The 24,553-nt window shown below is 39.4% G+C and overlaps 1 protein-coding gene across 20 annotated transcripts in view; it reads left to right on the top strand.

The window, feature by feature from the left end:
• LPP (LIM domain containing preferred translocation partner in lipoma) overlaps positions 1–24,553 on the top strand; it is a 655,110-nt gene that overhangs the window by 468,642 nt on the left and 161,915 nt on the right. For all 20 annotated transcript variants that reach the window (XM_079155229.1, XM_079155218.1, XM_079155217.1 and 17 more), the window contains one exon: positions 20,025–20,151. In XM_079155229.1, coding sequence (XP_079011355.1) covers positions 20,025–20,151 — 127 coding nt within the window. The remainder of the gene's footprint in view (positions 1–20,024; positions 20,152–24,553) is intronic.

Here is a 24,553-nt window from a genome sequence, read left to right as displayed (position 1 = left end):
TAATCTGCCCAAGGTAACAAAGTAATAGTAGTGAGAACAGGCATTGAGCTCTGGTGTATGTGCTCTTGACCACTCTGCTATGGTTTGAGGGAGCAAGAGAAAAAAAAAGAAGTTTCACTGGGCTCAAAGTATTAAGGAACAGGACATTTCGGATAGGACTTGAAGACTAGTAGGACTGACACTACCAAGGATGTCTGGGGATGTCTCTTAATGTTCAGAGCATTGAGCACAGTATGAGAAATGACCTAGAAGTGAGAAATGGTTCCCAAGTTAGTGTTGAGACTAAGTGGACTGGTTTGGAATAGCAAGGTGGTGCAATGAAAGATAAGATTGAAACAAAGTTTAGTGCCCGAGTCTGGTCAAAGGAGGAGTTCAGGCCCTTCATCTCAATTATATAAGTGGGGCCAGTAGGCGATTTTGGGTCTGAGAACAGTGCGGCCAGAAGATCACACCTTATGTCCACACAGCACTCCCTTCAAGGTCAGGAAACTAATGCTTAAACTTACCATCCTGAGAGAACAACCTCGAATGCATGAAAGCAATTGAGCAAGCCAGACCATACCCCTGAGGCTGTCCAGCCATCTGCTTTAGTACAACCTTGTGCCCCAGTTGAAGCAATGAATCCCAGGTTGTTCATGTTCTTCTTGCATGTTTGGATTATCTTCTCTGCTTTTCTTAAGGAAAATAATGTCTGGTTTATCCCTTCCTAGAAAGGGACATCCATCCACATATTGAGAACCTTGTGTTCCCTCCACATGATGAAATCCAGAAGTCACAGTGTCTCATGTGTTTGAGTCCAGAGTTAGGGGTCTGGCAGCCTTGGACCAGAATGCTGTCACACATGGTTCCCCTCCCTAATAAAAAAAATTTCCTCATCTCTATGAAATGGGGACATTTACCGAATTTGCCTCACCTCACAGGGATTTTGTATTATTAAATGGAATAATCTACATGAAATATTTAGCCCATTGCCCAACATATAAGTGACCCATAAATGTAACCTATTATTGCCATTAACATGCAATATGAAAATAAATTCTGCCAAAGTACCCTGCAGCTTCCCTTGGCTTGTTTCGTTTGATGTAGCTACAGGCTTATATCAAGACAGTGGCAACAAATAGAAGACACAGAAAAGTCTGGGCTCTGTTAAACTCAGGTTGGTTTCTGCAACTCATCCCTACACCTTCTCTTGAAAATGTTGTGCTTATGTTTCTTGGGAGAAATCTAATGAGTAGCATGGACACTGGGTAGAAGAACCATTCTCCAAATAAATGCCAGACAGTAAAAAAGAAAGTCAACACAGCCTATGACTTCCGTTGTTGAACTAGCAGTTGTTCTTGTCCCCATTTGCCCTTCAGACTTATCTGAGGAGCCTTCTAACCAACTCATTTCCTGAGCCTCACCTCAAAGACACTGAACTAATTGGTCTTGTTGAGGAGGCACTATTATGTGTTCAGCATCCCAAGTGATTCTGATGGGCAGCCTGGATCAAATACCTGTGGTATAGATGGAGGACAGGCCAGCTGAGGAAGAACACGGAGAGAGACCTGGTGGTGACCATGGGAAGAATCATCATAAAGCAGAGGCTCAACAAGCATACAACTACTTAAGGCTTTGCCTCTGCTGTTTTTATCTGTGTGGCACTTGCAGGAAGTACCAAAAAATTGAAGAAGAAAGAAAAGAAAAGGGGGAGGGGCAATTAAGTATATATTTGAGAGCTCTTTTTATACTTCAAAAAGATATTCAGCAGAGGCTTAAAAGAGACTTGGGAAAAAGGGAGGGAACCTGGCATATGTGTGGTTAGCAAAAATACAGGTACTGATTGAGAACTTCAGTGTCAGGTTCTGAGTTTTCAAGCTCATGTACTTAGTTACAGCTCATCTTTTTCCTTCATGCTTTCTCATTTCCCAGTTCCAAGTTGAGGGAGATTATCTAGTTCATTTCACACATGAGCAAACTGAGCAATGCCTGAGTTCTCACAGTACAAAAGATCTCCTATCACGCCCTCCCCATACACCCGCCACTCTTGCTGGATTCAAGGGTGGAAACCTTTGGAGTGTCCTAACACTCTTACTAACCCTTTCTGATTTCTCCACCAAAACTCTGAATACTTCCATGCCATCCCGGCCAACCACAGCTCTCTTATCCTCAAGGATGGCAGATGTCTTACCTTAACTGCCCCAGGCACCACTGCAGAAGAACTCATGACCTTGCTGAGAGCCACTGCATGCCAAGGAAGACTTAATTTCCCTAAGTACTTGGGAGGAGAAAAACAATAATCTATATGATGGACTTTTGGCTGAAACCCATATCCTTTATGAGCAGATAGAATTTGGCATAGCTTATACGCTGATTTAAAGAACAATGTTTTGTTCTGATGTCATTTGTCTAATTAATGCAAAAGAGGATTGAATTTTTCCTATGCAATGTCATCTAGCCTTTGAGATTTTAGAGTTAATCAGCTCAAATCAATTGCCTTGTCTTCTGTGAAGCCTTCTAGATGCCTTCAGCTTTAGATCTACCCTTCGTGTTCACAGGCCTTATAGTCGTGCCTCAGAGAGAGCAGAAATTGTTCCCTCCTCAGATTTGTTTGTTCCCTCGGTAAACGTTTGTTGAACATATCAAGGTATTCAACAAGGTGTGCTGGAAGATGCCAAGGTATTTGGAGGATTGAGGTGATGCACAGAGAATTTGGAGGCAGGACTCTAAGCCCTTTCTAAGTCATGCTCAGGGTGCCGATAAAGAGGAGCCAGAAAAGATATGTGAGGACAGAGAAGCAATACTTATATTTCCTAGAGGAAAACATCCTATTATGTCTCATCTATTCATCATCATCTATTCTTAATAAGCACCTTTTGCATGGCCTATATCACACTTGGTGAAGATACAAGACGTAATAACAAATGGTCCTTGCCCTCAAGGAGCTCACAGTCTATTGAGTTGCCTTTCTGCCTTCCCCACTAGATTGTGAGCTCCTGGAGGGCAGGCACTTGTGTTCATCTGAGAAAGAGCATAAATTTCAGAGCTAAACCTAGATTACAATCCTAGCTCTTTATTGCACATCAGTTAACTGATCTCTAAACTGAGGCTAAGATTGCCAGCCTCACCAGAGGTGAGCAGGGACCTAACGGGAGGAAGAGATGTGGTTACCACAGCAGGAACTCTGGAGACACTCTTTCTCTAACACAATGCCTGGCGCATGGTATGCATGCAGAGCACTTTCTCTGCCTAGCTGAAGGGCTTGTCTTTGGTACCTCAGGGTTGGGAGGATTTCAACAGGAGGTCTGCCTGACTCCTAGTTTTGATGGCCAACAGATCCTTTCTCAGCTCAGACTGTGGTCAAGTCACATGCTCCAGTCTGTGAACTGGTGATCAAGGCCAAGGGTTTGGTTCTGGACTCTGAATCTCAGACATGCATCTTGCAAAAGTCAGAACCAAAGTCAAAAGACAATGATGAAATTTCCCTTCTGGCCCAAATGTTGTTATTTCACCAAGGGCAACAAATCTTGGCAGGAGAAGTTGATTTGCTTGTCCTTATGTAATCAATTGTATTTGCAAGTGACAGAGTCCTTCTCACAGTGGCTTAAAGGGGAGGTGTTGGCTTTCCCTGGACTTTGACATTTTATTGTTTTCAGAGCATTTTTACAATTCATTACTCACTCCTTCCCTAAAAAGTCTCTCTCAGGTCCTCAGGGTAGGATTTAATACCCTTCACTGAGGGGATAGTAAGACTCAGGAGAAGTGAAGTGGCTTGCCAAAGTCATATAGCTCATTGTAGTAGCTGTTGGTGAGACGTTTGCTATTTTACCCAAGGAACCCTGAGAAAAATATTAGAACTCTTGATCTGGTTAATACATGATGGTGCACCAAGAGTTCTGAGCTCATTTTTTGGCTCAGTGAGTGACCATAGGAATGCCGAATAGGGTTTTATCACAAGGTAAACGTATTCCATCATGGACAGTGTCTTCCATTAAAGTTATTGTCAATATGTACATTTAACAAACTCTTAAAGATTTGCATAATGATCCCAAGGGCCAGTCATCTTCAAACCTGCCCTGTGAAGTTCAGGCAGAACCTATCTGGTCCAAAATAAGTCAGTGAGATACAGATTATGCAGCATGTGCGGAGGCATACAATTAGAATAGGGGGCAATGGGAGCTTTAATCCCCAGTTCTTTGATTTCTGAGTCCAGTGCTTTGCTCAAATGCATGACATCTGAATCTTATGATCTGATCCTTCTTGCTGTTTGTTCTTCGAAAGTTAAAACTGGTAAACTTAAGTCTATAAACTTTTAAGTCTGCCTTAATAAAGGCTAGCATGAAGTATCTGTTGAAGTGAAAACCAATATGCAGTTTCATTTGTTTGAGGGGTTTTCTTTTACTTCCCAGTTTTACCTCTGATTTTTCTAATATTCCAAAAATTTTTTTAAAAAAATGTTCAATGTTTCTTTAATCTACAAGTTAGAATGGAGAGGTTGGCCTAATTTCTGTGTTCCCTTCAAGCACAAACAATAACACATTCTAAAGGATGATAAATAGCTGTGTAAAATTTAGATGCATTCTATAAATACTTATCCAAACCCCTATAGTCAGAACCAGGTAGAATGAGAGAATAGTGGAGGTGATCTCCCCTTCCACGTTATTCTCCCTCTTCTAGAGGTAGCTGCTGATTATGAATACAAAGGCCAGAGCCAGGCAGACCCAGATTTGAATCTTGCTCTACCTGTATTACCTGTTACGACTTTAGCTGACTACTTAACTTCCGGAGACTCCTTTTCTACTTTGTAGGAGGTCAACAAAATATAGTTCTTAGAACATTTATTTAGAACAAAGCCTGTGTGTTTTAAATAGGCAATTATAGTTACCTTGTATCACTATTTTTATCTTCATCTAAGATTCTGTGTCCACCTTTGAGACACTTGAATCCATATATATATATATATATTTTTTTTTTTTTTTTTAATTTCCTGGAGAGAAGCAACATCAGCTGCACCCTGATGTCAATTTAAACTGTGTGTCATGAGGTATTTTGCATTTCTAAGTTTGTCCTTACCTTTATAATCAAAGTGCTGACTAATGCAGTATCTGCTACCATGTGCCTGCTTGGTAAATATAATTTGGATCAACAGATTTTCATTTTTAGTTATGAGGGCAATATACCAACATAACCCAAAATTTGGAAAGTAGAGAAAACAGAAAAAGGCAATGTCACACTTGTCATCCTCCATGTGGCACAGTGGTTAAGGTTGTGGACTGTGGGAATTATGTTTGAATCTGGCCCAGTGCCCTGAGTGTTCTGCTTACACCTCTGTGACAGAGGGAGGTAAGAGTAACCACCTCATCAGGATGCAGGGCGATCAGGTACATTTGAATTATGTGGAATAGGACCTGTCTCAGTAAATTTTAGCTGTAATGAAGATAAAGATGATGAAGAAGAGGATGTTGTGGATTTGTGGGTCCCCTTTATGGATACTTGCTATTCCCCAAATTCTTGAGTATTATTACTTCTCCTGCTTCTGAGTTTTTTGTAAGACATATGTTCACGAGGAGGTTGGAGATTATTAAACACATTTGAGGACACTGAACCCAGAGAGATGATATGATTGTCTATCTAGCATTCAGTTCAGAGGAATCTAGAACTCACTAATGGCCAGACAGCTCTGTCCTCAGGTTCTATGTATTTTTCTTGTTGAAAAGAAGAAATTCTTGACTTCTAATTTCTCTCTATAATTTTTAAATCACGGAGACAGTAAAGCACATTGAGTTCATTCAGTCTGGCTTTTGTGATAATGCGGGCCCTGCATTGTACCCCCTAAGGTGAGTGCCTAAGGAGTGAACGGGGAGTACTCCTGGAAGCTCACAGCTAAGCTCTTATGTAAAGACAGCACATGAAAAACACTTTTCATAACTCTGTGGAATACACAGAAGACTAGAAAAGAAACCCAGCTCCCATTGTTCTTCTTACCCCTCATGTGGCAAAATAGCCCTTGCAGCAAACCTGGCCTTCCTCTGAGTTGTTGCTATCAGAAACCACTACAATCACTCTGAGCCTCGTTTTCTTCAGCCTGTCATGAAACTAATCACTTTTTAAGATCAGTAACAAGAAGCAAACATTTCAGTCCATAATGTTCCGAGTCTGGAGTAGCTGATCGGCTATGCCAGGCTCCTGGGTAATCGCCGGCCATGGCCCTGGGCAGTCTCATGTCTATGATAACTGTACCGCCCAGAATTCCCTCACTTTAACTGATATATCATGGACATCTTCATTCATAGAGCAATGAATCAAAAGAAAAGGAATGTAGAGGCATCTAAGAGCTGGGAGCCTGAAAGGAAAATTACCCCCAACTTGATGCTCTTGATGTGCCTTTGCTCGTCTTCATCTAGGATGTCATTTGGCTACTTTTCTAGATGTCCAAATTCTACCTTTGTCCAAGATCTAGTTCAAATACCACCTTCTCTTGTGAGTATCCTTTCCTGTCCACAATTATAACATCCCCTCTTTGTGTGAGAACACACAATTCAACATTTTGCTTTGCCTTGTTAGACATTTTTATTCTCTATGTCTAGTATTTCCTACTGTATCTCCCAGAGATCAGGACTATGTCTCATTAATTTCTTCAGCATAGCACTCACTAGGCACTCAGTGAAAGCACTTGGGATGAATGTGTTCTTGACAACCATCACCTTGGTTATATTTAGTTTAGTGTTGATTAGAGGCTTGCTGGGTTGCATCTTATAAGTGAAACAATGTGATCCTTCACATGCTTGATAACATCAGTTACTTGCCTTTCTCCAAAAGACTCTCTTATATTCAAGAAGGATTCAGGTCTGAGTCCCTGACATTAAGCATTGTCAGGAGGTTTGAAGTGCTGCTGAGTGACCTGGGTCACTACATTATATTTCTTGATTAGTAAAAGAATAAAACCCAGTAATAACTTGCTTTCACCTGTTACTAAGATAGTTAGAATGATAGAGATGGTGAAACAAAGTTTTTGATGCTCTTCATGGTGGTGTTATAATAATTCTGCATCTTGGATCCTGTCCTTCGCACCCATGGTCTCCATGAAATTGGGAAGCAGTTTCTAGAATCAGTGTGGTTGGGGATAAAGCCCAGCTCCTTCTCATACCAGCTCTGTGACCTTGAGCAAATTATTTAGCTTCCCTGCAATCACAATGTCCTCATCTGCAAAGTGAGGTAGTGAAAGTACTCATCTTTTTTTGACTTACTTCAAAGGTTAAAGGAGATTAGTGCATGAACAGAGTAGTAGCTCTATAAATATAATTATTGCAACCCCAGGCATTGCATAAGGCCCCTGATGAAGAGAATTCTCTCCATATAACAGGTATTTTTCTATCAAAGTCATGTCATTAGGAAATAGTCATTGAAAGAAAAGGGGAGAGGACAGATTGAAGCCAGTCTGATTAGAGCTTTGAACTCACCTGTAGCAACAGGAAGCCCATGGGGCTGCATAGTCTGAAGAGAAACATGCGTTGTTAGTCGAGGAAAAGGGTACTTGAACGGGGATGGCATCAGCACTGCCTGAAGAATGCTCTGTGGGCCACATCTGTTTGTGCCAGCTGTTGTCAGTCTGTGTAGGCTTGCTGAGAATAACAGCAGTGATTTTCACTTTATAGCAACTTCCTTCTCAGGATCTCAGAAGCCTGCATAAATGTAGATGCGGGCTCCCAACGTTTTTGCCAAGAATGAGCATACTTTACAGAGCATCCAGAATGCATCCCTGTTTTGAGTGAGCTTCCATGGTGGAAACAGGATTAAACTAGTTTTGATTTAGACTTGCTTTCTTGATCTGAACTTTCTTCTTGATTTTACCCATCATTTTCTAGATGACCTTGAATAACTCAATTCCTCTTCTTGCCTTTCAGTTTTCTCACTCTGAGTGAAGGAATTCATTTACCCCGAAATGATCTCCAGCGGTTTCTGTTTTTGAAAATCCACACAGTAGAAGGGATCTGGAGCTGCCTCTGCATTTTAGAGAGGCCTAGGTTCTTAGAGAATATGTTCTTAGTCTTTTATTCAGGGTTAGACCAGAACTCAGAAAAAATGTATCACTTTGATCACTAGTAAACTGCACCATCTTTTAGTGTTTTGTATGGAAGAATATTAATTTCTGTTACTTGTTTTCCACCTCCAGAGACAGTACTCTTCATTATTTTACTTTACTATTTCAAGAACCAGACTTAACCCTCCAGATTGTGTCTGAGATTGATAAAGGAAATAGGCTTTTGAAGAACAGTTCTACCTGTGATGCTGAGTCATGAGTGGAGACATCAAAAACGTCATCTCTCAAAAGTTTTGTCTCATACCATCTGCATTGGGGTGACTAGGGGTACTCCTTACATCTTGGTTACCATCTTTGAGCATAGAGTACATATATCATAAAAATGCTACTTGTCCATAAGAAATTTTTGTTTCATGTTCAAGATTTGTAGAATATGTTTAAATTCTCTAAAAATAAATAGATGGACTATGAAATTCTACTAGAAAAAATGTGGATGAGTTGTGGTCAAGCATCATGTTTTGGATTCAAATTCAAATTCTCCATTTATTCTCAAGATGATCTTCATACATCTGTTTTCCCATTTGTAAAATCAGTACAGTAACTACCTGATGAGGCCACTCAGGTGATTAAATGAGTTAATTAATGTAAAATGTTTTGAACATTGCTTGACACCTGATAAACACTCAGTGTACCTTTATTATTTTTAGTCTCATAAAGTATAAATCAATAAATATATAAACGAAACACTAATGCATTTCTGCCAGTCAGAATTTGTGAAAAAGTGTAAAAAAGTCCTTTAACAGAATTAGTATGATTTTAATTGTGTTTATGATTGATTAGAAATAGTAAATGCTGCTAGTCCTTAGATTGAGATTTGGAGAATGATTTTTCTTCCCCTCTGCTTCAGTGCTGATGAAAGATACTAAGTCATTCATGTTCTCTCATCCATCTTCCTGCCACATTTGAAAGACATCCACAACTCAGATCCAACAGACCGTGTGTGAGCATTTAACACAAGTAATCATGAGCCACTGTTAAATACCTGCACATGCCATGTACCATCTTAGGTGTTACTCACAATGGCTCTGAGGCAAACACATCATCCTGTCTCCCCTGCCTGATCCCCCTACTCCTTATGTGACAGATTTAATACTAAGATACGTTTTTTTAAACTTGTAAAATGTTAAACCAGGGTTTTCTGCCTCCAAAGCCCACACTTTCTCCATTGCACCACAATCAATGTTTGTGAAAGTAAAAGGGCCACATTAGTCTCCAACCTCTGATATAATTAGCATCATGCTTTAATCAGTGAGGTTGACTGCCTTGATTAACCTTTATGATAGATCATGTAAGTTTCATATTTCTAAATGAATATATAGAGGCATCTGTAAATTAGTAGAAAAACATTGAGCTTGGATCAGAAGACTCATGTTTAACTCCTGGCTCTGCCACTTCACTTTTGGCTAAGTCATTTGACATAGTTGCTTAACAAGCCACTAACGTGGTTTGTTTCTTCATACCAAAAGAGAGAGAAAGAGAGAGATAAAGAAAAGAAAGAAAAATAAACAATGATATCGTGCTTTGGAGCTAACACTGTAAATAATCTAGTGTTTGTGAATGTTGCGTTGGACTCTCCTTGTAGACTGTAAAGGAGCAAAGGAATGTGAAATTTTTTAAATCCTGTGATAGACTAGAAAGCTGCTTCAGCTCCACTGAATTTTTTTTTTTTTTTTGTACGAGGGGATTAAACCCAAGGTACTTAACCACCAAACCACATCCCCAGCCCTTTTGTTTTTGTTCTTATTTTTTTTATTCTGGGACAAGGTCTTGCTAAGTTACTTAGGGCCTCATTAAGTTGCTGAGGCTGGTCTTGAACTTGCAATCCTCCTTCCTCAGCCTCCCGAGCAAGAGAGATTACAGGCATGCACCACCATGCCCAGTGGCTCCTCTGAATTCTATCCCTCCTCCAAGTCCTAATTCAAGTCCCTTGTCGTCTTGGCAGGTTTTTTGGTACACTTGAGTCCAACAGGACCCCTCTCTCCTCTGAATTCGTGTCATCTGATGTTATACTTGCATAACATTCATACAGCAGGATATATCTTTAAGGATAAAGTTAATTTCTAAATTAGTACAAGAAATAGTTTACATGGACCATCCCCACATAACTCATGAAATAAATCCTATTGATCCCATTTAGTTGATTGAAGCAACTAACACTTAGTGAAATAAACATCTTGCCCTGGGTCACACAATTGATGAGTACTGGATGTGGGATTTGAACACAAGCAAAGAGAACCCAGAACCTGGACACAAGCGTCTCTGAGTCATTCTGATTATTATTAACATTTAGTTTTTTTGCTTTGTTCCTTTATTTTTCCCTCATATGCCTTGATTTCCTGACTGGATTACAAATTTTTTAAACTAGATGCATCTCATTCATTTTGATGAGTGCTTAACACCCAATTAATTACTAGTATTTGTGGATGATTTAATCTAGGTTTAACTAAAGGCCCTAGTTTACTGCACTGCTTGAATAAAGAAGAACTTTTGACTGCTTCCTCTTTGTCTCTAGCTGGATACTGAACTTCCCACTATGTCACTCTACTTTGATGTGATTTTCACAGGTCAAACAAAAAGTCCCTTTTTTGTATTCTCCACTTAGGCCCCTTCCCTGCCTCCTAGCCAGGTCCAGAAATCCAGTGTGATCAGTGTGTCTGTCAGAGGGTGGACTTGTTAGCTGAAAGTGGCATTGTTATTGAAAAAAACACATGCCCTTTCTTTGCATTTCAGGTGTCTTGGATCTCTGAGTAAGAACCCCTTTGACTCAAATGAAAACCACCTTGTGTTAGGTGAAATATGGGGAGTTAACCATTTGTTTGCTGGTGTGCATTTCCCATGAAAATCTCAAAAACAGAAATTTACCTCAGCCATGGAAAGTGATGTGCCAAGCATCATATTTGCATATTAAAACTGAAAATTGATTTGCATATTATTTCAGTGTCTTGTGTCACATTCAGGCATCTGTCAATCCCACTAGATAGAAACAGCTTGTACAGTAGGAAAGTACTTCTGCGCATATAGACTGAAAATCTAGGTGCCTTCATTTTTTTTTTTTTTTTCAATTCATTTGCACTTTGGGTTCTCCATTCTCTCCTGGCATCATGCTAGAAATACTAAAGAAAAGACTGGAAGCCTGTGTTTTAAAAAGTGTGCTGGTTATTTTCTGAGTGCATCCACTTTTTACTATGTTCTATTTAAATCATTTAAAAATTATAAAGAAAAAAAATTACTCATAATCCCACCATCCTGACATAAGCTTCATTAACATTTTGGTATATTTTCTTCTAGTATCTGCTTTTTTATACTTACACAGGCACTCTTACAGATCCATTTTTCTACATTTGAAATTATCAGATGTACTATTTTAATATCCTCCCAGTTTCTTAACATGGTATTAGCAAGAACTATGAGACAATCTAAATATTTAGCAATAAGGGACTGGGAAACCGCCATTTTTAACAGACAGTGGATTTGAACCATGGTCCAGCCTGGAAAGCCTACAGGGAAGCACTATAGTATCTTTTTTAGAACCCATTGTTAATGGTGTAGCTTCTGGATGCAGAGCTTTTCTATGGAACAATGCATAGGAAGCTGTGCATTGTGGTAACATCTTTCTTCCCAACATTGGCACAGCTAGCCCTTGCATTGCTCCAGGCCACCAAATAAAGATGAAGCATCGTCCCAGGGAAAGTCAATGCCAGGTACTAGTGGGGCAGAGCAAACACTTAGAGATGACTAAGTTTGAAAGCAACCTTGGATAAATAGATCATTGCACTTGTCAAAAATTTATGTCATTGCTCTGGTTCAGATGAAGCCAACCAATGAGAGTAGCATCTTGTAACTCTACTGCCTTTGTTAATGTTGAATCCCTTATACATAACATGCATAAAGCCTAATTAATGGCTTTAGCCACGGTCTTCTGAAAACAGCTTCTTTTAACCTCCCATAGAGCCAGTTGAGAGAAATCTTCTAACCTCACAAAAGCAATCTTACTTTCTCTTTAAGGAGGACCCCTTGGAGGTACAGAGCAGAGGGCAGGGCAGTGACTACTGTGAATCAGGTCAGCAAGAGGATATTCTATGACCTTGAGGAACTGGAGCAGCTCCTGTTGCTCTCCTTTCCTGCTTCTTGTCTACCAGGACAGGTAGCATCAATTCTTGTGCCTTGTCTGCCTGGAGCTCACCCAGACAAGGAAGCATGAGGGAAGCTGCTCTGTTCTGAATGACCGTGAGGCTTACATCATAGACTTATGTTTTGGTGCCAAAGGCCAGGATGTAGAAAGGTGAACAATTTGGAGGGCCAGCAAAGAATACATTCACCGAATGTCATAGATTTCAAGATTTATAATTAAAAGTACTCAGAGTGATTACATCACTTGCTAGAGCACGGATTAATGTGAATTTCGGGCATGCTACACTGAAGTACTTGATCAGCAAATAGGAAATTGGAGAGTAACTGGGGAGAACTATTCTGCAAATATTCCGCTTTCAAAAAGAAAATCACCTTTGTTAGTGGTCTCCACCAGTCCTTCCTGGTAATTACAATCACCATTTATTTGATGTTTATGTTTTACAATGCTTCTTAATATGAATCAGATATTATCATTTTTCAGCTTATATATGAGAAAATCAGGAATAGAAAAGCAGATCCCTGGTAATAACTTTAATAGTATCTAGACATGAGGACTAAGAGCTGGCATATTCTAAGCCCAGCGCTCTCAAGCTACCTTGACAACTGGAGATGGAGAGGTAAGTGTGGCGAGTCTACCTCCTCTCAGCCCAGTCTAGAGCACCATAAGGCCTTGGTGTGCAGACATGAAGCCTCCTCAGTAAACAGTCAGTAACTTCTTAGCAACTCCGTCTTGCTGAAATTCAGAGTCCTCGGGCTTTGCCCATGACAGCAAATTTGGCCTAAGAAAGAAGATTTAAAACCATCAAGCATGATGTTAGAAAAGAAAGATGAGACCCTTAGACGTTGTAAGAAAACCAAACTTTTGAAAGTCGAAGACTGACTGGAATGTGTTTCAAAGCTAGAATTGAACTTTTAATGTCTGATTCTTCCTCTTCATGTGCATACCATTCCTCTTTGAGGATAATGGAATTTATGAATAGAAGAACCAAAAGCATGCTTTCCTATTGTATGCACATGAGGTGTGGAAAATATGCATCTATGGGCTGTTAGCAAACAGGCAGTTCTCACTTTTTCCTACCTGCTGTCTTCTCTGTGGCTCATGCCTTTTAACCGAAAACAGAAAAGGTGTCCCCCAGAATCATCTGCCTTGGCCAGAAGGGATGCTTTTTCCATTTACACAGTGAGACACTGAGATTAGTGTATGATGTTCAGTGAGAGTCAGAAAGTAGAAGCAGCCCCAGAAAATTGCAAACTGCAAACTTGACACAGCTAAATGGGTGGTGGGGAGAACGAAAATATCAGAAATATATATTTTTTTCTGGCAGGCTTTCAGCTTTAAAATGGGGCTAATTCTACCTTTTGAAAAGAAGATAATTTCAATGCTTCTTTTTTTCAAGAACACGTAATTGAAGTCATTTTCCCTCTGAGAGAAGGAACCTCTTGTACATCATTACAAATGGACAAGAAAAATGAGCATCTCTGGTACCCAGAGTGGTAGAGTATTCATTATCATGTAATCTTTCGGAATATTTTGGCTGCCTTTTCTTCATGTTATCTGTTTGGTGGTACGTTTCTGCTAAGGTTCAGACTTGCAGTAAGTTCAAGTTATCTAGCACTAGGGAACTAAGAAATCAACAACAAGAAAAAAATGACACCCAGCAAGCCCACCGACAGGGAAACTCAGGAGGCTGACCTGGCAGCAGGTGTGGAGTAGCCATTTTATAATGGATCCTTAGCACATACGTGGAAAGAGTTGAATTACGGCAACAGATTCGAGGTGGTGAGGTATTGTGGGAGTCTTTGCTGTTTGACTGTTAGTGCAGACTGTTTACCAGACTTCTTTTTTTTTTTTTTTTTTTTTTTCTTTAGAAAGGTTGATGGAATTTTTGCTTCTCTACCAAAGGAAGAGCATGGTAGCATCAGGTGGCTAACCTTTATATGTTCTTGATTTCGTAACACAAGTGTAGCGAAAGTTCAGTAGGCTGCAGAAACCCTGTGAACTGCCTGCGGCTTACTCAGATTCAGAATGCTGAATGAAGTTCTGGGTGTTTCAGGAGATGCTGACAAGTGATTTACGTCCCCTTACAAATGGAAATCTCTGTAATAATGAGGTTTCCACTTACTCAGTGTGTGTCTGTTTTTATAGACTACAAAGTATCCATGAATATAAATATCTGTGATTTCACTCTAAAGATCAGTAATGACATGTGCCTTGCAGATTATGGGCACACAAATATGATAGAGTAGAATCAAAGTGTTCTTTGAAAATAGCATTTTACACAGTGAAGAAACTGAGGCACAGGAAATGGAAGTGATTTATCAAAGTCGCTGGGCACGCTAAAGGCAAAAGTCAAATGAAAGTGATTCTCAATAGTCGGGTCTTCTGTAACCAGGCAAATACACAAATCACTTACATCGTATGTAAGAATATATAAAACACTTCAAACACTACAAAGTGTTATAGACATATGATGGCTATGCTATTCACATTATTTTTAATCTGGTAGAATTTCCTTGTCCACCAAGGATTCCATTCATGTGTACTTTACTTGCAGAAACTATTTCCCATTACTACAATCTCACCTATAGCAAGGACATGGACCCACATGTGACTGCAAATTGGGCATCATATTAAGTCTTCCCTTGAATGACAATCTCCTGGGTCCGTAGCAGGAAAATGCAATGGCAAAGAACTGGTTACAGATAGCTGGATATTTCATACCTGAGGAAAAAAAAACAGCTTTATTGTAGAAAAGAAAGTACAGAAACATAAATAGAATAAAAACCACTCACTTCTCCATGTCTTTCACTCATTAGCTTTTGAGCATGTTTATTTTGCAGTCTTCCCCCTGAAATAGTTAAAGGCAGGTCACCTGGTGAGTGGATTGCTTCCCTCCTTGTGGTAACTCAGGGTCCAAGCTCCTCCTCCTCGGTCCTCACATGGCCACCTCTATCTGCAATAGAGAAGATCTGTAGTCTAGTTGCATGCCCAGAAAGGGAAAGAAAGAAGTTCTGTTCAGTTCAGAAGTGTCTGCCATACTAAGTAAATATTCAGAGACCTTTTTAAGTCTATTAGCCATTAAATTGCTGAGGAATACTACAATGTCTGGTTGCATTTTTAAATGGCCTTGGTGTTTGAAGATATTTGCCAGGATGCTTATTTAAGAAGTATAACTTTAGTAAAGGCAACCACCATTTCAAAATCTCCTAATGACCTCTCACCTAAAATGAAGTCTTGGCATTGACCACAATCCGCATCCCTTGCCCTATCCTCGCTCTGTTTCTCCTGTTTCCTAACAGCTTTGCTGATATACATGATCCTTTACACAGACTGTTATGGATGTGTCTCTTTCTTCCCTTTTTCTTTCCTTTCCCCTCCCTTTGCTTTTCCCATCTCTTAGCACTGAATGCATTCCTGTGTCTTAATGCTTACATGTTTTGGCAATTCTCCGTTTTCATGTTTTGTTTTTTTTTTTTTTTTTTCTTCTTAAACTGTGTGTTGTTAGAGGCAGAAACTCTTACTAATTTAACTTTATATGAACAGTTCTTGGCTTCTGGAAATCTTTTAGGAAGAAAATGTTAAGAAAATTTTGAAGGTGTCCTTAGCAATCTATTACTTGATAACTCACCTGTGGGTCATATAATGTTATTTTGCTTTTACTAAGAGGTTCATATATTTCAAAGAACATGCATATTAGTGATTAATATTGGTACTTGAACATCTGTTTCTTAGAAAAATGAAAGGTCTTGTTTATATTTTTTCACAATATCTATCGAGCAGCAGCCCTTCAAGATCTAGAAGGCTCTGGAAATAATGGCGACTGAACCCTGAACCCTGAGGCCTTGCAGAGCTGCAGAAATATGCCCCCCTTGGCACACCCCAGCTTCATTCAGGGTTCTGCCACTCCTTAGCAGTGGTACCTCACACAGGGTGGCTCATTTATCTTTTGGGGCCTCAATTTCCTGGTTCTTAACACAGGATTTCCTACATACAAGGCTGCCATTTATGCATTTGATGGTGTATACATATGAAAGTATTTACCTTGAAAAGGGCTGTGCGCACGTGAATATTCTCTATGCCACAGAGAATATTTTGCTGCTACCAATCACACTTTGGCTCTTGAGGGAATATAGAAGAAAATAATGCAAACCACCCCGTTCCAGGACCCCTCCACAGTTTTCAAGTGTGCTTTACTGCTTATCCACAACACTAAAAGTTGTTTCTTAATAGATGAGCAGGGCAGAGGTGTTGATTTTTCTTAGGACAGGATGAGTCCTATGCACTAGTAGGGGAGAGAAGTTGGAGGGGAGTCTGTTTATCCAAGTTAGGCAAGGGCTGGAGGCCTAGGCAATCTTCGTTGGTGTGAGAAGCAACTCCTGTACAATGTAAGAATCTTGTATTTTTCCCAATATTTATCCCCCAGGTGTTAAGTATTAAGTGCTGGGTAAAGGGGGAAGGGAATCCTATAGACAAAGTTCAAAAGCACTAAGAAATGATCTTTTGAGGCCTTTTAGAAATACCAGTAATACATGATTAATATTACAGGTGGTCTCCAACCTCCCCTGGGTCTACTTAGGAGTTTTCTGCTTTTTGTGGTATCGGAGTGGTATGTGTTCAGTAGAAACCACAGCCTCATACTTGGAATTTTGATCTTTTTTCGGGGCTGCTGATAAGCAGTGGGATGCTCTCTGAAGATGTTGGGCAACAATGGCAAGCTACCACTCCCACTCAACCATCGGTCACAGGGTTCAACGCCAGCACTCTGCAGTTCCCTGTGTAGCTAAGCTTTGAGGCTGTTAGCAGCATTAAAGGTATCTTTGACTTCCAGTATTTTCAACTTACAGTGGGTTTTTCAGGACATTCCATATCAAAGTCAGAATGGCATCTGTATATACCAGAGTACAATCTAAAAAAAAGCCTTTTCAAGTTTATTATTTCAGAAAAAGGACAGCAAGGAAATAAGAAGGAATATTCTAAGAATAAAAAGAATGATGCATTTTTCTTTTTAATCTGTAAAATACTGACAAAGAAAGTACTTTAAAATTTGACTTCCACTTGAAATGTAAGTGCTAAAGGTAGAATCTGAGTTTCTGGCTTCAATTTATAGATATTTCAGCCTTCCTGTTACCATTGAAAGAGAATGTATGTGTTAGTCTTAGACAATAATAAACAGAATATTACTCAGCCATTAAGAAGAATAAAATTATGACATTTGCAGGCAAATGGATGAAGTTGGATAATACCATGCTAAGTGAGATAAGCCAATCCCAAAAAACCAAAGGATGAATGATCTTGCTAATAAGCAAATGATGATACAAAATGGGGGTGGGAGGGAGGCAAGAATGGAGGAAGGAGGGACTGTATAGAGGGAAAAGGGGTGGGAGGGATGGGGGGAAGGAAAAATAACAGAATGAATCAAATACCATTACCCTATGTAAATGCATGATTACACAAATGGTATGCCTCTACTTCATGTAAAACCAGAAAAACAAGTTGTATCCCCATTTGTTTACAATTAAAAAAAAAAAGAAAAAAGAAAGAAAATAAATTATGTCGATTCCTTGTGAATCCCCCCTAAGTCTGGAAGCAGGAATTATGAGATGCTCTGTAATAATCATTGACTTAATTAAAACAATCAGCACCATTGTTATTAGAGGTAAGATTTTGTACTTTTCCAGGATTGTTCTATAGGAAGCAATGTTTGGTTGGGGAAAAAAAAAAAACTCTTTGTGCAGAAGGGAATCTGGAATCATAAAAGGTTCATAAGACCACCTGAGGACTTCAAGTTGTGTCATAGCTAAGTCTCTTTCTAGCTATGATACAGCCATGTAACATACCCTTTACTCTTTCTGACTGTGAATCCCCATCTGGATCTGGTCTCCTAGCCCTCCTATTCACCCTCCACCCAAGAAAGAACTTTCTAAATCTAATTAGATCATTCCCCTAATAAAAATCTTTATCAGAGTTTCTAGTGTTCTGGATGTTCCTGAGATCTGTTTCTTGCAGTCTATGAACTTCTTAAAATTTTAAGAAAGTTCTCTGTGTTTTTATGGATGCCATTTTTTCCAAAAGGGAGTGTGGCTCAGCATATTTTGAGAATTGTCTCTGGTCTCACCCATGGGTTCACAGTCATAGAGAAACCCTAAACACCTCAATGTGGCAAGGCAGCAGTGAGCCCTCCTTTCCTCTTCCCAGCCTTTCAGACTGAAACACTGAACCACTTGTACTTTTTTGCACTCACACCAGACTGCTTCTAATTCTGACCCTTTGCTCCTTGGAATCCCCCACTTGACCTGGAATAGGAGCATGTTGCATGATTTTGGTATCCAGCATATCCTATTACTTCAAGCCATCTTGGTAATAAAACAAAAGTCCTATTTCATGAATTGCAAATGAACTGCATACTGTAAAATAAACAAATGTAGAAACTAAAACTCCCCTAAGATTTCACACACCTTTTAAAAAAAAAAGAAACCTTTAACACTATGTCCTTCCAGATTTTTTCATGTCTCTGTACAGATCTGCAATTAAACAAACTACATTTGCTTTACAAAAATGGGGTCATCACTTTAGCCATTCTGTTCTGCAACTGAATTTGTTAACATGCTTGCTGTGGTCACCTTCATAGACTTGTACATAGAATTTGCAATACTTGGGCTGGGGATATAGCTCGTGTGGTAGAGTGCTTGCCTTGCAAGCACAAGGCCCAGGGTTCAAATCCCCAGCACGGGAAAAAAAAAAAAAAAAAAAAGAATTTGCAATGCTTGTATCTAAAATGACACTTTATGTGATCCAGTGGATGTTCAGTTATATCCTTACTGTTTGTTCCTCTCTCAAATATAGCTCCTGTCACCAATCTTGGTCATATAATTTTATATACTTATCTGAGTATTTCTAAATAATTTTCCTAAGAGTAGATAGCACATGCACAATTTAAAGTTTGTTAATACTGACGAGTCATTCATTCAATGTTCGTGTGTACATATGTGCCCACCAAAATACTCTGCTTCTTATATTTAGTCATTCGTGCTGTTTCTCATTCCCACTTGATCATCTCAAGGCAAGCACTATGCCTAGTACATCTTGGGTCCTTCCCTACTGCTTCCAGAGGTGACTGACGCAAAATAGACATTGTAAGAGTAAGTGATCAAACAAATAAGCAAAATAATTCAGTAACAACTTTAACCTGCACACTTAGTGTATTGGACAGGTAATATTTGCATTTCAGAGGGTGCCTAGGTCTGCCATTTAATGTTTATTGAGTAAAATAATGAGTCTGGGGATGAGCTCTTGTGCTGACTTTACCATAACTAGTCCTGTCCTGTTCTTCTTAAGACTCAATTTCCTATCTCACAATGAGGAGATTGATATTATTCTTCAGTTCGTCCATCATCCAGTTGAATTTTTTTGTCTCTGTCACCTGATTCAGGCTATAGTTTCTTCCATTCTTTCCAATTTCCAATCCAAATATTCCACAGTGAAATAAAGTCCAGGGTCATATTGGGACCAAGATCAAAGACTCCTGGCCTTTTCAGCATTTTGCATGCCTGTACTCCAACTCTGTACATTTCAGAAAATGGAAAATTATTATAAAGAAAAGGCCATAAAGGCAGCAGTGAGTATTCTCACAAATGTTGAACAAGAATTTCCTGCCTTCGACATCACAAAAATAATTAATTTCTAAACTCCAGGTCTCCCAACAAAGCAAGCTAGTATGTTTTCCTCCCCTGTGCACACACCTGTTGTTCAGGCTGATTGCCTTGGTTGATTCTAGACTTCATCTAAAGGGGCTATATCCTTTCTTCCTTTCAGGGTGGACATGCAGGGCCTATGGGACCTCCATCTATTCCCCCTTCGTTCCGCCCGGAAGATGAGCTGGAGCACCTTACCAAAAAGATGCTGTATGACATGGAAAATCCACCTGCTGATGAGTACTTTGGTGAGTGGGGTTCAGCACTGACTGTTGAAGTAAATATCCTGTTCCCCTTTCCTTACTGAGTAATGAGTGTCATTTCCTCTGCTGGTAAAGTATTTGAGTCTGGATGCATGAGAGTTGGTGTGCACACACTGAATAATTGTGGTGATTGTTTTGGAGACCACTGTAAATGGGAAATTTACTTAGTTCAAACTATAATTGCCATGGTTCTTAGTTTCTTGAGACACACTTTATTTCTTTATTGTAGTACTAGGGATTGAACTCAAGGTCTTGTGCATGCTAGACAAGTGCTCTACCACTGATCTACATCCCAAGCCCATACATATGATTTTATACTTCAGGTCCATTAGGAGAATGCAAAATTATGAATTATATGCAAATATAATAGACACATAATTTGTCAGGTAGGTTGTAATAGTTAAAAAGCCATAAGAAAGACCCATAGATAATTACTGTAGTCTAGTTAAGAAGTAGTAAGAGCCATTAGAAGGCCATGATCAGATGTTAGAAATGTTAAAAGTTCTGTGAGGAATGTTTCATTAAAGAATGGGTGGCACTTGAACTGGGACCCTTTAAACCAATGCCTCTCAAAGTGGTAAAGACTGTTTTCCCCCTCATCTATCAGAGACCAATGTTTTTGCAGCATGTAATTAAAATTAATTACTAGAAAAATAAATTTAAAATATAAAATACCAAAAAATATGGAGTAGAAAAGCAAGTTTTATTAAATTTGAGAGATTCAAAAAATTACTCAAATTGTTATAATGGGTTGTACACAGTCAATCTCTGTGACTTCACTTGTCTCATCCCAGGGTGTCTACCATCTCTTAGTCAGACGCCCATCTGAGGACCACTTTTTGAGTAGTTGTTTAAGAACCTGTGGAGAAAGACCATTCGGGGAGCAGTTTGAGTAAAGCCTCAGAGGTGGAAAAATTGCACAGGGCTTTTGCTTCTTCAAATATTTCCTATTTTCCTGTCTTCCCCCTTGCTTCCTATTTGGGAATATGTAATGAAAGGGAAACTAAGGGCACCAGCCCAAAGCCGCATAGTGGCTGAAGGGGGAGGGACTGGGATGTGAAAAACATGGCCTTTATTTGTATGCAGGTGGCAGCGGAGCTTAGCTGAAGAGCACATGAGTTGCAGTACAGAAGTCTGCTTATGGTCACTGTGCCCACGGCTGGCTAATCACTATGAGCATGCCCCTCATTGGCCTGCGCCTCATTTCCCACCCTGGTAAATCAAAGATGTACAGCAAATATTCTCTAGCTTTTCTTTCAACACTAGTAAATAGAAACGGTACTAATCCAAAGAAGCATAGCAATAAAGATGAACATTAAGTTGATGGAGATTGGCACAAATGCACAACAAAAAACCAAAGGAGGTCTCCAGTTATATAAAAACATACTAAAAGTCTATCACGCTCTTGTCCTTGCAGTGGGAGGAAGGTTTATATCGGAGTGGAATATAAACTTTACAAAAAGCAAAGCATGTTAAAAATGAAAATAAGGTCTCTGAATTTGAAGAGATTAAAAATGAAAAACTGACTTCAAATATGTACTTCAAATATCTTAGCAACAAAATAAATAGCAATGAAGAAAATTGAACATGGACAACGACTTTATTAATGAAGACATTGAGAATTCTGGGTAACATAAAAATCATTACCTCTGCAATCAGTAACTGTCACAGCTCTACTGCATACAAGCTTAGTAACTTGAGCAAATTATGTACTCTCTAAAGGTTTATTTTTGTTTTATCTATAATATGGAAATAATATCTATCTTATACTGTTATTGTAATTAATGAAATATTTATAGAAAGCACTTAGCCAAGTTCTTGGCATGTAGAACATGCTCAATAGTCAGAGTTCTCCAATGCTCTTGAGGCTTGCAGTTTATTTAAGAAAATAAGATATGCCCATTAAAAACCCATCAATAATAGTTGATTTAAATTTAAGTTCTTAGTAACAATAGAACATGTGTCACCAGTTGGTAAATAATCGTTGCCAAATGGAGATTACTAACCATGAGGGAAAATTTGAAAGAAAAAAAAAAGAAAGATGGCTAGCTTTTATTGAGTGTTTGTGGTGTAGCAGCACTATTTTATGTACTTCACAGAAATTAACTTATTTCATCTTCATAGAAAAACAACCCTGGAAAGTAGATGCTAATATCATTTCCAGATTAGAAAATTAAGGTACAAAAATCTTAAGTATTTTGCAGCTAATAAGTTGCAGGCTCAAGGCCTACATCTTTAAATCCCACAGTGTAGAAGAGAGGAGAATTAGCCAAGCTGCACATTTAGGAAAGGGTTTATTAAGCTAGTGCCATGGCACATGCTTATAAACCCAGTGGCTCGAGAGGCTGAGGCAGGAGGATCACAAGTTCAAAGCCTGCCTCAGCAACTTAGTGAGATCCTGTCTCAAAATAAAAAATAAAAAAGGGCTGGGGATGTGACTCAGTGGTTAAAGGGTTCCTGGGTTCAATCCCTGGTACCCAAAAACAAAACAAAGCTAAAATACACACAAAAGGGAAGTGTTTATGGAAGAGCTTAGGTTCAGATAGATAGAAAATAAGGGGTGGATGCTGTCTCCTAAGAACATAAACAAAATATTGTTTGTTGAGTCAAGATTTCTAAAGGAGAATGTACTTTTGTGGAAGACATCCTAAAGCAGACACCCTCCTGGGTAATGCCGGGAGCAGACATGAGTCTTAACCTTTAAAACGTGCTAAGACAATTCACAATAGCCAAACTATAGAACCAGCCTAGGTGTCCATCAACAGATGAATGGATAAGGAAAATGTGGTTTGTATACACAATAGAATTTTATTCAGCCATGAAGAAAAATGAAATTATGTCATTTGCAGGAAAATGAATAGAACTAGAGATCATAATGTTAAGTCAAATAAGTCAGACTCAGAAGGTCAAGGGTCATACATTTTCTCTCATATTCAGAAGCTAGAGAGAGTAGAGGAAAAGCAAGGAGTGGGTTGATCTCATAAAAGTCAAAGGGAGATCAGCAGAGAAAAAAGACCAAGAGGTGGGAGGTGGGAAGGAAAGGGGAAGTACTAGGGAGTGATATTGGCCAAATTATACTGTTCTTTTGTATGCATGTATGAATATTTAACAACAAATCCCATAATTATGTACATCTATAGTGCACCAATTTAAAAAGGTGGGGGGAAAAAAGTTTAAAAATTAAGTAAAAGGTACTTCGAGCCTTACAGGGTCTGTGCAGAGTTGTGGTGTTTTATTACAACACAAGATAGAAAAAGGCAGTTGGTTCAATTAAAATGCAGCCAGTGTTCTTGGAGAATTCAGAAAAAGAAGAGGAAACGTCCAGAAGCAGGAATGGAAAGGTCTTAGAAAAGCCTCTAAGTCAGTCTTCAAAATTAAGCCAGTTGTGATTTGGAAGTAGGAAGATAGGATAGGAGTGAGACCATTTTCAATGGGGGGACTTTTGACATGCTAAGGAAGAAAACCACTGGAGTGAAGTGCCTATGTGAGAAGTAGCAAATTTGGGGGGAAACGTTGAAATAGATCAGGACCAATCTGTAAAAGGCTTTTAAACCCTGGCTTGAGGGTTAAGGACTTTATTTTCTCTAACAAGTCCTTGAACATTGCTGAGATCCATGCCAGGGAATCTGTCCCATGGATAATGGTTAAGACTCTGGCCTCCCAGCCAGAGTGCCTTGAGTCGATTGCCATCTCTACCTTTTACTGGCAACATAAATTCAGAAGGCAAAGGCTGTTTTAGCAGAGCTGTTGTTTACTATCCCATTCTTTAAACACTGCCCATGCAAAGTCTCTGTGCCTGCCTCTTTGCTGGGCCATAGGGTAACACACACACATGCCCTCAGGGGACTCAGACTCCTGGGACAGGTAGGAAAGACACAGGAAGAAAGGACGTCAGTGTGAATGTCAGCTCTGGTGAGTGTGACTTAGGCTTTGCATGAAGATGGAAGAGAAGTTCTCTATGTCTGTCTGATACAACGGTCTAAAAACAAGAAGGAAGATTACTTAGCATTGTGTTCGGGAGGGCTTGACCCAGCAGACATGGATAAACTCCTTCTTTGCTCTCTATCTGAATTTCACATTAGGTATGTTTACAGCTGGAAACCATTGCCAAGTACCACCCTAAAAGTGCTTCTCTCCCATCCTCAGCCCCCATCAAGTCCCATGTATTTTTTTTTTCTCTATCTCTTTTCCTATTTAATACTGGAGTTTTCATTGAAACAAGAGCTGATTTGTTGAAGCTCATCGTGTGCTTTCAGTTCAAAGATCTCTAGCTAGACACTTTATAGTAGTTAGTTATATCTCTATCTATACTAGCTGCATCAGAGGGTCAGCAGGAACAACTCGTAAATAAGTAGTGTCAGTAGAGTAGGTTCCCTTGTGGTCATGT

This window comes from Sciurus vulgaris (genome assembly GCF_902686455.1).
Source record: "Sciurus vulgaris genome assembly, chromosome: 10".
In the NCBI taxonomy this organism is placed as follows: domain Eukaryota; kingdom Metazoa; phylum Chordata; class Mammalia; order Rodentia; family Sciuridae; genus Sciurus; species Sciurus vulgaris.
This window is presented reverse-complemented; position numbering and strand designations above follow the sequence as displayed.